This window comes from Herpailurus yagouaroundi, unplaced genomic scaffold (assembly GCF_014898765.1).
Source record: "Herpailurus yagouaroundi ecotype Mexico unplaced genomic scaffold, PumYag 28, whole genome shotgun sequence".
Lineage (NCBI taxonomy): Eukaryota > Metazoa > Chordata > Mammalia > Carnivora > Felidae > Herpailurus > Herpailurus yagouaroundi.
The window spans coordinates 67,772,122-67,787,114 of NW_024412376.1; the positions used below are offsets into that span (position 1 = coordinate 67,772,122).

The window sequence follows — 14,993 nt, forward strand, 5'->3', positions numbered from 1 at the left end:
CAAAGGAGGTTCTGGAGCACTTTCCTGGCTTTCCATAAGTTCCACTTGTCACTGCTTCTTGTAGAATGAGTTTGTCCCCATCTCTATATGTGGTTGCATTTAGTCTTTTTCTGTGTTGGACCTAGAACTTCATATTGATTTGGCTGAAACTACCCAAACCCTGGCCTTTTTGTCAAGGTAATTTTCAGTCACCTGTCATTTTTCATCTTTTTCTTTTCTTTTTTTTTTTTTTTTAAATAACTCAAAGTACTTACTGGGTTGAGAACCACAGTGAAGAAAAGTTCACCTCCTTGAATACTCTTGTCCAGCTCTTTAGGCCCTCCTGGATATTCTTTGTAGAATATAGTGTGAGTGAAAAGCCCACAGGTTTGTCTTGGAAGAACCTGAAGGAAGAATAAACAAGTAAGGAAAAATTGCTTTCAACCAATTAATTTGTTGAACCATGGGTTCTTTTTCATGGAAGCTGATGCATAAACTGGTGTCATTATACAACTCTTTTTAATTTAATTTTATTATTTTTTTTAATGTTTATTTCTGAGACGGAGAGAGCCAGAGCATGAGTGGGGCAGGGGCAGAGAGAGAGGGAGACACAGAATCCAAAGCAGGCTCCTGGCTCTGAGCTGTGAGCACAGAGCCTAATGCAGGGCTGGAACCCATGGACCATGGGATCATGACCTGAGCCGAAGTCGGACGCTTAACCAACTGAGCCACCCAGGCACCCCTCATTATACAACTCTTAACTCAGGCCCAGAAAATCCTTCACACTCTGGGAAAGCAAGGATGACATCAGTACAGAAGGAATACAGAAGAAAGTTGAAGAAATATTTTAAAACTAAGATAGACTTTGAATTATTTTAGCCACTTATCTATTTTAAATCTCCAAGTCAGTACTGCTGCTATGAAGCCTAGTATGTTCCAGCATCTTAAAAAATAAAAATGAAGTAAAAATGATACTTTAAAAATACAGGAATTGTCTGTGTTATCCTGTAGTGTAGTAGGCAAAAATTTTAAGGGTAATACTTTCTTCCAAATTCTACACATGCACTAGAAAAAAGGTCAGTTATTAACTTAATGTGATTCTTAAGAAATTATATTTTAAATTAGAATAAATATTTGAGACACAAATCATAATATCTTCTTTACTCTGAAAGGACTGCTGCAGGCTTTAGAAATTGCCCTGAATTGTAAGTCTGAAGCCTGCCAGTTTCAAAAATAATAAAGAGATTATGCTTTTGATTATTAATTTTTATAAGCTGTCACAAACAAAATGATACAAGCTCACTTAGGAAAAAGTCTTATTTTCATCCTTTGCACATGAAAACCATTATTTGCTTCAATTGTACACATTTGTGATAAGGATATTTTTTTTCAAATTCTTACAGCTTTCCTGGTAAAATAACAGTGCAATTAAAAAGAAAGTGTGAATTAAAGCTGTGCAGGATGGTACAATCTTTAGCTAAATCTTATATAATGACTTCATAATGACCTGTGTTTGTCACTGTGTACTTGAAGTAGTAGAAAATTAATGAATACACTTTGGAGAACTACAAGCTTACAGAATCTTACACAGATGAGTCTTCTGTTTGTTGTCCTCAGCAAACTGATCTTCATTTTTTTCTGCCTTTTTTCTTGAAGCACATTTGGCTCAGTAAGTGCTTTCAAAATATTACCTTTATAGGACTTTTCGTGCTTTGCAAGCCTCTACAAATATACTTCTTTTTCTTTAGTTTGTGTATTATAATAAATTTCAATCTTATCCTTGAAAGTTTTCTTAGAAAACATAATTCTTAGCTCAATCTGTATATCATATATTGCTGTATAAATCAAAACTTTATCTCCTATTTATATTTTGAAAATTGGTGAAATATCCTCAGAAGCCATTCTATATTGATGAAATAGTTAAAGGAACTTCAATTTATTGTGGAGTATTCATTCTGGTGATGTTTACATTTAAAAATACTACACATTCTTATAATGTTATGCACAAAATCAATGGCAAAAAAGGACTAAGTGCAAAGATACTCTAACTGAATTAAATATATTCCCTAACAATTCATGAAAATATCTTTTTCCTGGAAATCCAAACTTTATACAGCAGTTATACATTTTTTTAAACAAATACATATTCTAAACTCTGTGTAAGTCCATGTGGGAGAACACAAAGATTTATACTTTCTACCCTTGAAGATTTAAGGTATATCAGGATAATGAGAAATACCCCAAAGCTAAATAACAAAATGACCACATGATTAAACGCTAGGTTAGTTTTACATTTTAAAAGTGCATGATTTTGAATCATTTTTAGGATTCAGTTTGAATATCTTGAATAGGTACAGTGTGTTCAGAAAGTCTTTCAAGGTAGAAAAAAATGACAAAGATGTAGACACAGCAATACTGTTTTAGAACTTTTTGGCTGGAGTGAGTCTGTATTAGCTACAGGAAAATAGAAGACGGAAAGATAGATTTAGTCTAAATTGTTTTCAGGTACTTGAAGAGCAAGTTAAAGGGTATGGAGAAAACTGGAAGTATCAAGCTTAGGAAGGCCAAAATGAAGGCAGCATTTTAAAAAGTATGAAAAATGTAAGGTTAGGTTGTGCATTTGGGAGCTTTCTTGCTTCTTGAGATGGGCCTGAATCACAATGTACTTTCCTCTTAGGACTGTCTTTGTTGCATCCCAAAGGGTTTGAACTGTTGTGTTTTCATTTGCTTCCATGTTCTTTAATTTCCTTGTTAACCCATGCATTCTTTAGTAGGGTGTTCTTTTTTTTTTTTTTTTTTTTTAACGTTTATTTATTTTTGAGAGAGGGAGAGACAGAGCATGAACAGGGGAGGAGCAGAGAGAGAGGGAGACACAGAATCGGAAACAGGCTCCAGGCTCTGAGCTGTCAGCACAGAGCCCGACGCGGGGCTCGAACTCACAGACCGTGAGATCATGACCTGAGCCGAAGTCGGACGCTTAACCGACCAAGCCACCCAGGCGCCCCAGTAGGGTGTTCTTTAACCTCCATGTATTTGGGGGCTTTCTCAATTTTTCTTGTGGTTGATTTCAAGTTTCATAGTGTTGTGATCTGAAAATATGCATGGTATGATCTCGATCTTTTTGTACTTGTTGAGGACTGATTTGTGACCCAATATGTGATCTATTCTGGAGAATGTACCATGTGTACTCAAGAAGAATGGGTATTCTGCTGCTTTAGGATGAAATGTTCTGAATATGTCTGTTAAGTCCATCTGGTCCAGTGTGTCATTCAAAGCCATTGTTTTCTTGTTGACTTTCTGCTTAGATGATCTGTCCATTGTTGTAAATTGGGTGTTGAAGTCCCCTTACTATTATTGTATTATTATCAATGAGTTTCTTTATGTTTTTTTTTTATTAGTTGATTTATATCTTTGGGTTCTAGCAAGTTGGGGGCATAAATATTTACAACTGTTATATCTTCTTGATGGATAGACCCCTTAATTATGATATAATGCCCTTCTTCATCTCTTGTTCAGTCTTTGTTTTAAAATCTAGTTTGTCTGGGGGCACCTGGATGGCTCAGTTGGTTAAGCATCAGACTTCATCTGAGGTCATGATCTCATGGTTCGGGAGTTCAAGCCCCGTGTCAGGCTCTGTGCCTGGAGCCTGCTTCAGATTCTGTGTCTCCCTCTCTCTATGCCCCTCCCCTGCTCACACTCTGTCTCTGTCTGAAAAATAAATAAACATTTAAAAAATCTAGTTTGTCTGATATATGTATGGCTACTTTGGCTTTCTTTTGACCTTCATTAGCATTATAGATGGTTCTCCATCCCCTTATTTTCAATCTGCAAGTGTTTTTAGGTCTAAAATGAGTCTCTTGTAGGCAGCATATAGATGGACATTGATTTTTACCTATTCTGCTACCCTGTGTCTTTTAAGTGGAACATTTAGCCCATTTACATTCAGAGTGATTATGAAAGATGAATTTAGTGTCATTGTGTTACCTGACCTATAGAGCTGGCATTTCTGGTGATGTTCTCTGGTCCTTTGTAGTCTTTGTTGCTTTGGTCTTTTTTTTTCTCCACTCAGAGAGTCCCCCTTAAAATTTATTGGAGGGTTGGTTTAGTGGTCATGAATGCCTTTAGTTTTTGTTTGGGGCACTCTTTATGTCTCCTTCTATTCTGAATAACAGCTTTGCTGGATAAAGGATTCTTGGCTGCATATTTTTTCTATTCAGCATATTGAATATTTCCTGCCACTCCCTTCTGGCCTGCCAAATTTCAGTGGACAGATCTGCTACTAACTTTACACATGAAAAGCTGCTCAACATCACTCATCATCAGGGAACTATACATCATAGCTACAATGAAATATCACCTCACACCTATCAGAATGGCTAAAATTAATAACTCAGGAAACAACAGCGGTTGGTGAGGATGTGGAGAAAGAGGAACCCTTTTGCACTGCTGGTGGGAATGCAAACTGGTGCAGCTACTCTGGAAAACAGTATGGAGATTTCTCAAAAAATAAAAATAGAATTACCCTATAACACAGCAATTGCAGTACTAGGTATTAATCCAAAGGACATAAAAATGCTAATTTGAAGGGGCACATGTACCCCAATGTTTACCACAGTGCTATCAACAATGCCAAATTATGGAAGGAGTCCAAATGTCCATCGATTGATGAATGGGTAGGGAAGATGTGGTACATATATACAATGGAATACTACTTGGTGATGAAAAAGAATGAAATCTTGCCATTTGCAGCAACGTGGATAGAACTAGAGGATATTATGTTAAGCAAAATAAGTCAGTCAGAAAAGACAAATATAATTTCAATCATATGTGGAATTTAAGAAATACAACAGATGAACACAGGGGAAGGGAAGGAAAAATAAGATAAAAAGAGAGAGGGAGGCGAACTATAGAGACCCTTAAAGACAGAGAACCAACTGAAGGTTGCTGGAGTGGATGTGCATGGGGTAATGAGCTAAATGGGTGATGGGCATTAAGGAGGGCACTAGTTGGGATGAGCACTGGGTATTATATGTAAGTGATGAATCACTGTGTTCTACTCCTGAAACCAATATCACGCTGTATGTTAACTAACTTGAGTTTAAATAATAATAAAAAATACTAGAACCTTCACCAACTTAATAGAATGCTACAAAACTGAGAAATTAAACCAGATGATTTAAGGAGAAGTGAAGGAAATAAAATTCACCTGTAGGAAGAAATTCCCAAATGGGAAACAGTTTGTAAACATTATTTGGAATAGGGAAAGCATTTAATTCTATTGGGCAGAGGGAAGCCAGGTAGACACTGATTCACTGACAAGGGGAGGCATCTAATCAAAGAGGACACTTTTAAGATTAAGGGGTTAGGGTTGGTTACTGAGTTTTATATTTATAAAATAGTCCATACAAAGGGTCAATTTGTATTAAGTTTCATAGACTGTATACCACCCACGTGTGTTGGCAGACTGGGAAAGCTAGAACAGGGGAGGAAATGACTCAAAGTTATTTCATAAAACTGGTTGTGCTCAAAAATAAAAATAAAAGGAATGAAAAGATTGGCACTATCTGTGGGCTAGGTTGCAGTGCAGGAGGTGGATAGAAGTTGTAAACAGACAAAGTAGGAACAAGCAACGTAGTTTACACATGAAATCAAGGCAGTGAATTAGGCTGTAGGAAACTCAGGGGGAAAAAAAACTTATTGTAAAGGAATTATTGATGGAATGTCGAGACTGGAAGTTGGCCGGGGTGGGGGGCGGTGGGCGGGCAGTGGCCAGTGTGATGTTTGAAACGTAGAACTGAATTGGGAATAGCAGGATCAATAAAAGCTGGTTTGATGGGAAGATAATGACTTTCATTTAAGGCCTTTGGAATTTGATTTGTGAATATTAAAAAAAAAGTTTCCTTCATGTCATAAAACAAAATATGGGTGTGATTTTTTTCTTTGCAGTCTCTCCCTAGGAGGGGGTATTGGCTCTGGTGGTCTTCACTTGTATCTCTATTTGGATGCCTCCAAGCCCTGTCCTCTCTCTTTTACTGTATAGTCACCTGCCTGCTGAACATTTCCCACTTGGAAATTCTCATCCAAGAGCCTACAAAACAAATATAGAGGGTTTCCATGGATTGGTACAAAACTGGAGCGACAGGGACAGTTCTGTCAAAACAGGAAATCTGTTACAGCCTTTATTACCTGCAAGATTTGTACATTTATAATACAGGTAAAATATGTTTTCAGGAGAAATGAAAAATGAACATATCTCATGGGACATATGCAAGAAAATTTTCTGGCAGTACAGAGAGAAACAGAAACAAAAGAGAACAACATTTAATAAAGTCCTTAGAGACTTAAGTTTACTATTCCACTAAGCCTGAATATGATTTGAAATACTCTTCCATACTTTTAAATAATATAACCCAAGTCTCCTAAACTCTCTCTGATCAAAAGGCTAGCAGATTGATGCATAGTGAGTTTATTTTCAGTAAAGAAGAAGGGCAGACTGGGATAAAATAGAGGCATTTTGTCCCCATCTAGCATTTACAACAGTTTTTGTTGAGGAAAAAGTTAAGACGGGAGTTGCTCTAGGTTAAATGTCATTATCCATTCTGTAATTTTTGCAGACATTAGAAACCTGTCTGAAAAGAAGTCAGTTACACCTAACTCTAGAGAGCAGACATTTGGTCAAACACAGTTTGACAGAGAGTTCTAGTGCCTCACCACATAGTGTTCTTCTGTGTGGTATTCCTTCCCAGTACGTGTCCCAGGAAGCCCATCCCTAACTTCACCAGCACTCTTTGGATTTTCTAATTTGGGAAAAAGTAGGATTTAATTACTTTGGGAGGCCTCACAAAGCATCAGGCCGTAACATATCTTGACAGTGCGCATTTATCACCAGGGTAAAAAAAAACAAAACAAAACAAGAGAAGCTTGGGGGAGAATCTGACAATGGATGTAAATGACTTAATTAACATCATCCGTTACTTTTGTACTCTATATTATGATCTGTTAGTGATTATGCAGGACTTCACATATAGCTTCTTGCTGTAAGTAGTTGAATTTTTTGTTTATTTGTTTGGTTTGACATGGTAAAGAGAACAGTTTGACTTGTACAAGGGCAGCATGGTTAATACGCAGAGAGTTGGTTTTAGTTTTACATACTAAATAACTTTTTGAGGAAATGATGGCTTCTATAAATTACCTGCAAGTCAGATGTAGTGTTTCCTTAGTATTTTAATATCAGTTCCTGGTTAATAGTAGTAGTGTCAGTAAAAACAAAACAAAACATTTTATACTGAAGAATCAAGAAGAGGTAACTTTAATTAAAACATCCTTTGCATAGGTATGATGAATGTACTTCCTGCAACATGCAGCTTTTCCTATAGTTAAGCTTTCAACATTTCGCTTGCCTCTTTTGTTCTTTCTTCAAATGAAGAATGGAAATCTGGAAGAATTAGTTGTACCCTATGCATACCGGAGGAAGCTCACCATGATGTTTTTGTGGATGAAGCCCCTCCGATATCGAGCTGGTTTCAGATGTGGATATTCCTCAGTGCTGGTGATTCTAATATTCCAAACCTTCTTCCAGGCTTCATAAAGCTGAACGTGTACAGGGTAGACTCCCGAGTGGTGAGGGGCCACCGCATAGCCCATGTCCGTAGGAATGCCATGCTCCTAAGACCAAGCAAATGTGAATTAGAACGTGGGAAGATTTATCTTGATCCCGTTTTTACCCCAGGATTTTCAAATGTGGTATAAATGCATTTGTTTAAATCCATCATTATTTAATTGTATTGTAAAACTAAAGTAACAAATATTAAGGCCTCTAGACATCATGAAGGCTAGGTAACCATTCCACCAGTCTTGACATTAACACATTTGTGCTGAAGAGGGGGTGGAACAGGACTAATGATTTTAGTGAGCAACTTGAAAGAGTCTGCATTAGTGCATCTTGTCATTACCACCTGTTCTCCCTTCTCACAATTTCAATAAGTGATAGGACAAGCACTTGCTACAAACAACACTCAGCACTCCCCACAAAATAAGACCAACCTTTATTAGAGGAATAGAACACATTCTGAGTTTGCTAGATCTGCTAATAGGATTTTATTTTGTCTATCGCCCAGGTTCTACCAAGTTTTCCACACTTCTGCTGGTCCCTCAGCATGTGGGTCAATAATAGACTATGTTCCCCGCCTTGGAAGAAACACGCACTTTCAATGAGAAAATGTATTAAATCTTCAGAGCAATTTTCCTTGAGCTTGAAATCCTGGTAAAAGTAGAAAGTACTGAAAGAGCCAAATAATCTGGAAGTGTAGTTGATTTGAAGTCAAGATTTTGTATATAAAATGAGTCCAGTTAAAAACAATTGTTTTGAAATCACACATATACGCATATATGCACACACACTGCTATCTTCTATTCAGTTGATTCTGACCCCGTCAGAAAGTTCCAAAACTAAAGCTATGTGACATCTGGATATATTGCAGGGGGTTTGGGGAAACCTTGTATAATGTGATTGTTCTTCTTCATTTGAGATGGTCCATTAATCCTGATATATAGAGGAATCTTTTGGCATAGAGGAAAATTGCACAGGCATAAAAGATGAAACGTATCTTTTATAAAAAGATCACCCATGGCTTCAGCAGTAGATGTGTATTTTTTTCTCCTGAAAGATAGTTTGTTTTTCTAGCTATAATTTCAATTGCTTTATAGTCTTCAAAAGTTCCACCTAAATGGGCTTTCCTTGAATTAGTCATGGCTTTTCTTCATGTCAAAGAAAAATTTCACATACAGAGAACCATAGTATCAGGCTGCTAAATGTATTGTAGAAATATGCTACAAATGGATATGGAAAAAGAGGCTAGCTGTGTTTGGCTAGTTTGTATAGCTAGCTTTTTTTTTTTTTTTCCAACTTATATAACAACAGGAGGTGATGACATATATGAAGCCCCTGAACATAGAAAGAAAACAGGTTGTCAATGGTTTGTAGTTCCTTAAGTATCAGACTCCTTTACACAACATAAAAGGCCCTCAACATTTGGCCCCAATTCTATCTACATTACCTTATCTCCTATCAGCATCCATCCTTCCCACCCCCAATGTCTGATGATTCCCTTCAAGTCTTTGCTGTATACTGTACACACTGCTCTTCTCAATTGGAATACCCCGTTCCTTTGTCTTGTAAATTCTGTTCATCATTGAAGGCTGAGTTCAGGCAGGTATAGTTGGAGTTGCTGAAAAGGGAAGCTACCAAATTTGTGCCATGACAAAGAGAATGGGTGGTATTAGAGTGGAGTGGCCCATGCCTGTGTTTCTGAGGAGTGACAGAGAAAGTTTCATGTTCATCTTATTTGCGTTTTTGTAGAAATTACCATGTTTATGCAATTATTATTTTATCATTTAGAATTTCACTAAAAACTAAATTGAAACATCTCACTGCATTTTTTACTGTTTTCTTAAAAACTCAAACTAAAGCAAATTTTTTTCAACTAAAAATAATTTACCAAGGCATACTTTGTGTTAGAAAAGGTCAGTGAAGTACTCATCTAAACTGGTTTAAGAATAGGGGTGCAGTGATGATGGACTTGGTGAAAGAAAATGAATTTCAGTCATAGAAATTTAAAGAAAAAAATTAACAATTACAGGTTGACAGTTTTCTAAGAAGCAAGGAAAAAAAATTCACAATGATAGGAACTGTACTATTAAATTCAAATATCTCCAAATTTGTAAGAAATTATGCTAATAGAAAGCTCAAGATAGTTTTAAATGCCCATAAGTGTTTGGCTATGTCTTCAGGAACACCATGTAAGAAAAGGATCGTCCTGCACAGCAAGTACACTTCCCTTATTTTGGAATATCCCCCAATACTGGGGGAACAATTGCATACACAATTTTTGTTTTTATTTCCAACTTTTAACACTGAAGAAGTGCTGAGGCTTTTTAGTCTCATCTTTTATTTGTGTGTTGGTGCAGGTGTCACAGTGGTAGAGAACACCACTCCTGGAGTCAGTCATATCTGGCCATTTCACTCTCCCCTTTTCCATCCATGTGGCCTTTGGCAAATGATTTATAACCTCTAAGCCTCATGTTCTATTCTCTAAAATGCTAGTCATAGAGTACTTATCTCAAAGGGGTTGAGAGTAAATTAAATAATATTATACAGGGAAAGCATTTAGTTCATGATACACGTTCAATGTTTGTTGTTTATTGTTGTCATTATTCATCTGACTCCATTTTTTTTTTTTTTTTTTTGGTAAGCTATGATTCTACTACTCAACTGTAATGTGGATATTATGAAACCACTGGGCCACCTTTTTATCAGTAAAAGAGCTAGGCCCTCTTTTCTATTTTCAATGCAGATTTTGGGATTCGCTCTTATGAGGATTCTGTGACTTGAATCCTAATAGCTCTTCTTGTGTCTGCTTCCCAGCCTGATCTGTCCAAATTGTCTCAACCAGTGCCATGTGGCTCCAGCCCATAAATCATTGACAGTTCGTTAGTAGAAAATCTTCTTTAAAAGAGCTTTAGATTAGGGCAACATAAATTGACTCCCAAGTTTGCATTCAATACCAGAAAGAACACTTGAAATGGTATTGCACAGAAAATACCATTGGGCTAAGATGTAGGTGGTGTATTTTGGAAGGCAGACTATCAGGTTTTAGAAGGTTTAGTGATAATGTTTAATTCTCGAGTGAATATTCTCTTCTAAACCTTTTAATGTGAAATTAAGCACATATTATTTTATTATATGGGGCCAAAAGTCTAAAATAATAGACATTTTAGCTTAAAAAGTTAATTCTCCTTCTTCATTAATCCTTGATTAAAGTAGCATCTTAGTTCCAGGAACTCGGTAATCCACACCAAGATTTTCCTAGTGGAGGACATGGACCAAAAAGACTGGGGAATATGGCTCTGTTCCTATAAAATGTAAGTTAAAAATTTAGAACACAAGTGGGATTAATTAGTCTCACAGCTGAACTATGAATCTCCACCTCCCATCTCTTCCAGATATGCTCTCTCCCCAGGGTTCCTCCATGTCATTGAATGACACTATTGGTCATCATCCAACTAGTGGCTATCTAGAAAAAATTAGATGTTGTTCTTGACACCTATTTCCTCATTCTGTCTTAAATCCAGTCCATTATCATATCCTATCAGTACTACCTCCAGTTTGCATCTTAAATCTATCCACTTTTCTCTAATTCTGTCATCACCATTACATAGAATAATCTACCATTTTATTCCATGGGCTTCTAGCACAGGCTCCTAACTCTTCTACCCTTTTCCTTTCTCGCTGAATCTAATCAATTTTCTACATAGCAGCCAAAGTAAGACTTAAAAGTCGCAAATATGATCCTATACCTTCCTATTCAAAATCTACCCTTGACTTATGGTAAAATACAAAACTCTTAGGATAGTTTCAAGCCTTGCACGATATGACACTTCCCTCCTTAGTCTCATTTTGCACCACCCTCCTCCCTTCACTGTATTTCCATCACATTAATCTTTTCATGAAATCCGTCAAGCATTTTCCTACCTTTGCATCCTCCTATATATGGTTTTCTTAGCCTGGAATGTCCCTACTCCAACTCTTCACTGGGATAAATGTGCCACCTCTTTTTGGTGATTCATCCTGTCATATCTGTAAAGAAGCCTTCACTGACAAGTCCTTATCTAAATTAAGTCTGCATTAAGACTTCTCTTTGTAGCCTTCGTTTCTTTTTCATAGTACACTGGACAGTTTGCAAGTGAATATTGTTCTGTAGAATTACAATAAGAAATAATTATTTCTTAATGTCTCTCTTCTTCACAAAACAATAAGCTCCATAAGTTCTGGGTTCTGTTTTGTCTACTGCTACATGGCCAGTATCTTGCCAATAGCAAGCACTCAATAAATATTACTGAGCAAGTTTGTGAACTGATTCTGACCACCTCCCTTCATTTTAACTTTCATTTTTCTCAATGATCTCAGTTAAACTCTCAGCTTGTCTGCAGAATGGACATATGGTACCTCACAGGGAAATTTAACACTTACATGAGTAATACATGAAAACATTTTTTGAGACTGTAGCTAAAAATGTTTATTCAAGTGCAAAATAGACACATTTATTTGTTATTATGAACTTATATATTTAAATTATACTGTATAGAATAAAAATTTTAAGATTTTCATAAATTATACATTTAAATACTTCCAAATAGAGAATGTGAAGATAATACATTTTTATCAAGCAAGAATGATCCTATGTTCCTTAGAAAAATTCCCCAAAAAACTAAAAGAAGAGAAAAAAATTTGGTATTCAGCTATTTGAGCTGCTCAATTAACTTTACTACTGAAGAATCATTGTTTATTATAATCTTTGATAATGTTTACTTAAATTCTTGTTAGTACAGGAATGGTACTTTACTTTTTAAAAATTTGAGTATAGCTGACACACAATGTTACATTAGTTTCAGGTGTTCAACTTACTGATTTGACAAGTTTATACATTATGCTGTGTTCACCACAAGAACAGCCACCATCTGTCCCATTATATCACTATTACAATATCATTGACTGTATTCCTTATGCTGTACCTTTTATGCCCGAGACTTACTCATTCCATAATTAGAGGCCTGTATCTCCTTCTCCCCTTCACCCATTTTGCCCAACCCCCTACCTCCCTCCTTTCTGGCAACCATTAGTTTGTTCTCTGTATTTATAGTTCTGATTTGGTTTTTTGTTTATTCTTTTTTTTTTTTTTAAGATTTTACTTACATGGTATTTGTTTTTCTCAGTCTGACTTATTTCACATAGCATAATGGAATGGTACTTTACTTTTAATATTTTTCCCTTTCAATCTAGAACCTTTTAAATTCCATTTAGGACTAGACTTGTTGCCTGTTTCCACATGTCTCAGATTAGCAAGTTTGAAAACTAATGTAATTAGAAAACCCACAATGATAGGCAACAAAACAGACATTCTGTATTCTATAGTAGAAAAAATATAAAAGTTCATTACAACATAATTTGGAAAAACTTCTAAGTGCTTTTCTACAGTTCATTTTGGTTAGAATGTCCCATTTCCTCAGTTACATAGAAGTTCATTCTTTGGTTAACTATCTCATAGTACTGAGAATTTACATTTACAATTTACGTGGATTTATGATACAGTTTCTATATGTTTGCATTTGGTAGTATATTTTGCAGTTGTTTCTAGAAAAAATATTGTTTTGCCTTGATTTTTAGGTGCCTTCTTTAAAAGCTATTGCTTTTCACATAGAAAAGAATATATTTTTCCATGTGATAGGAGCATGTTTGGAAAATGAAATTAGAACCTTTTAACATAAAAGACATATGAGTGCATGCACACGTGTATGTGTACACACACACACTATATATATATACACACACACACTATATATATATATATATATATAGTGTATATGTGTGTATATGTATGTATATATGTATATGTATGTATATATGTATATATATATACACACATACATATATCCCTATATACATATAAATACATATATACGTATATATACACATATATATGTGTGTGTGTGTATATATATATATGTATATCTTAAATCTATGAAGAAAAAAATATATATATATGAAGAAAATGATTCCCTTGAATTAAGGAGCATTTTAAAGGTTCTAAAGACAATTTGTTTTCCTAAAGTGAAACTAACAGGCCACACACAAAGTTTAGCTTATGGGAGCCCAGGGGGCCTCTCTCCCATCTGGAGAAGGAGGAGTTCTGTAGCAGTTACAATTGATGGAAATTACCATTTCAAAGAAGTGAATTCCTTCTTCACCTAGAAGGAAACCAAGCAAGTCAGGATTTATCTTTAGGTTAGGGAATTAAGGTTTGAAATTGAATGATAACATTGTCAATATTAAAATATGTTCCTGTGATAAATGATAGTATCCCTGGTATGGTGTGAAATAAAAGATTCTGAAAGAAATAATTACCTTAGTATAGGAATCTGATATTTTAATTTTTTTTCAATTGTGCAAGTAGTCACTAAAGCTCAGATTTAAAATTCTGTTTCTTTGACATAATCTATTTGGTTTTAGAAGTGATCTTATATTCAGATGCTAAGTACAAATGTACTGTTTTTAATCCATGATCTAATCTTAAACTAACATGTGTAGTTTTCCACCTATAAATTTAAGGAATAACCTCCTAAAAAGTGATTGGCATATTTACATAAATTTGGTTAATCTTTATAGATTTGGCCAATAAATTTATTTCTAGGTTTTTTTTACATGGTAATATTAAATTCATCATATAAATTCCTGCTTGCTGGTTGGTATGTGAAAACTCTGCTGTGGTCATCATGTTGTTTTTAATACATTTGGTTTAAGAGTTTAAATTTATCCTCTGTTGTCAGCTGTTGTATAATAAAGAATTTGGCTGGTCTTCATCATCCCTGGTTCCTGGGAGATAAGCCTGAAATCCTTAAAATTTTCCTGAGTGATAGGAATGTCTTTGTTATTGATGGTGGGCCCCTGAGACCCTATCTGAGCTTAGGCTGACAAGATGATTCAGAATGGAGTTTGGCCACACCAGAAAGGCCACCCGTGTAATTAGAGGGGAGGGGCTTTGATCCGGGTAATATTGGCCTGACCTCCAGATAGGGGAGAAGAACTGAAGATTGAGTTCAATCACATGGCCAGTGATTTAATCAATCATGCCTATGAAATGAAACCCCAATAAAAACTCTGGACACCAAGCCTACATGAGCTTCCCTGGGTCCAGAAACCCCAGGAAGGTGATATTCTTTGTCTCATAGTTTGGATCTGAAAGAAGCATGCCTACAGAAACACAAGTCTTTGGAGTAAAGTGTTAAAGGTGTTAATAATGAAACCTTGTGAAATGGAGTGACATTATAGTAACTCAATAAATTGGAAGTATGACCTTATTATTGTGAAGTTACTCAGCTCTGGAAAGGAATATATAGTGTTTCATCAACTACATCGTGAGAAAATACTCTTATTCTTCTCATATTTAAAGATACTGAAA

The 14,993-nt window shown here is 35.7% G+C and overlaps 1 protein-coding gene across 1 annotated transcript in view; it reads right to left on the minus strand.

Annotated features, from left to right (window-relative positions):
* The window catches only part of LOC121030571 (bifunctional heparan sulfate N-deacetylase/N-sulfotransferase 3-like), a 182,416-nt gene that overhangs the window by 83,660 nt on the left and 83,763 nt on the right, over positions 1 to 14,993 (minus strand). Inside the window, 2 exon segments of the mRNA XM_040475111.1 lie at positions 255 to 383; positions 7,459 to 7,644. Coding sequence (XP_040331045.1) covers positions 255 to 383; positions 7,459 to 7,644 — 315 coding nt within the window.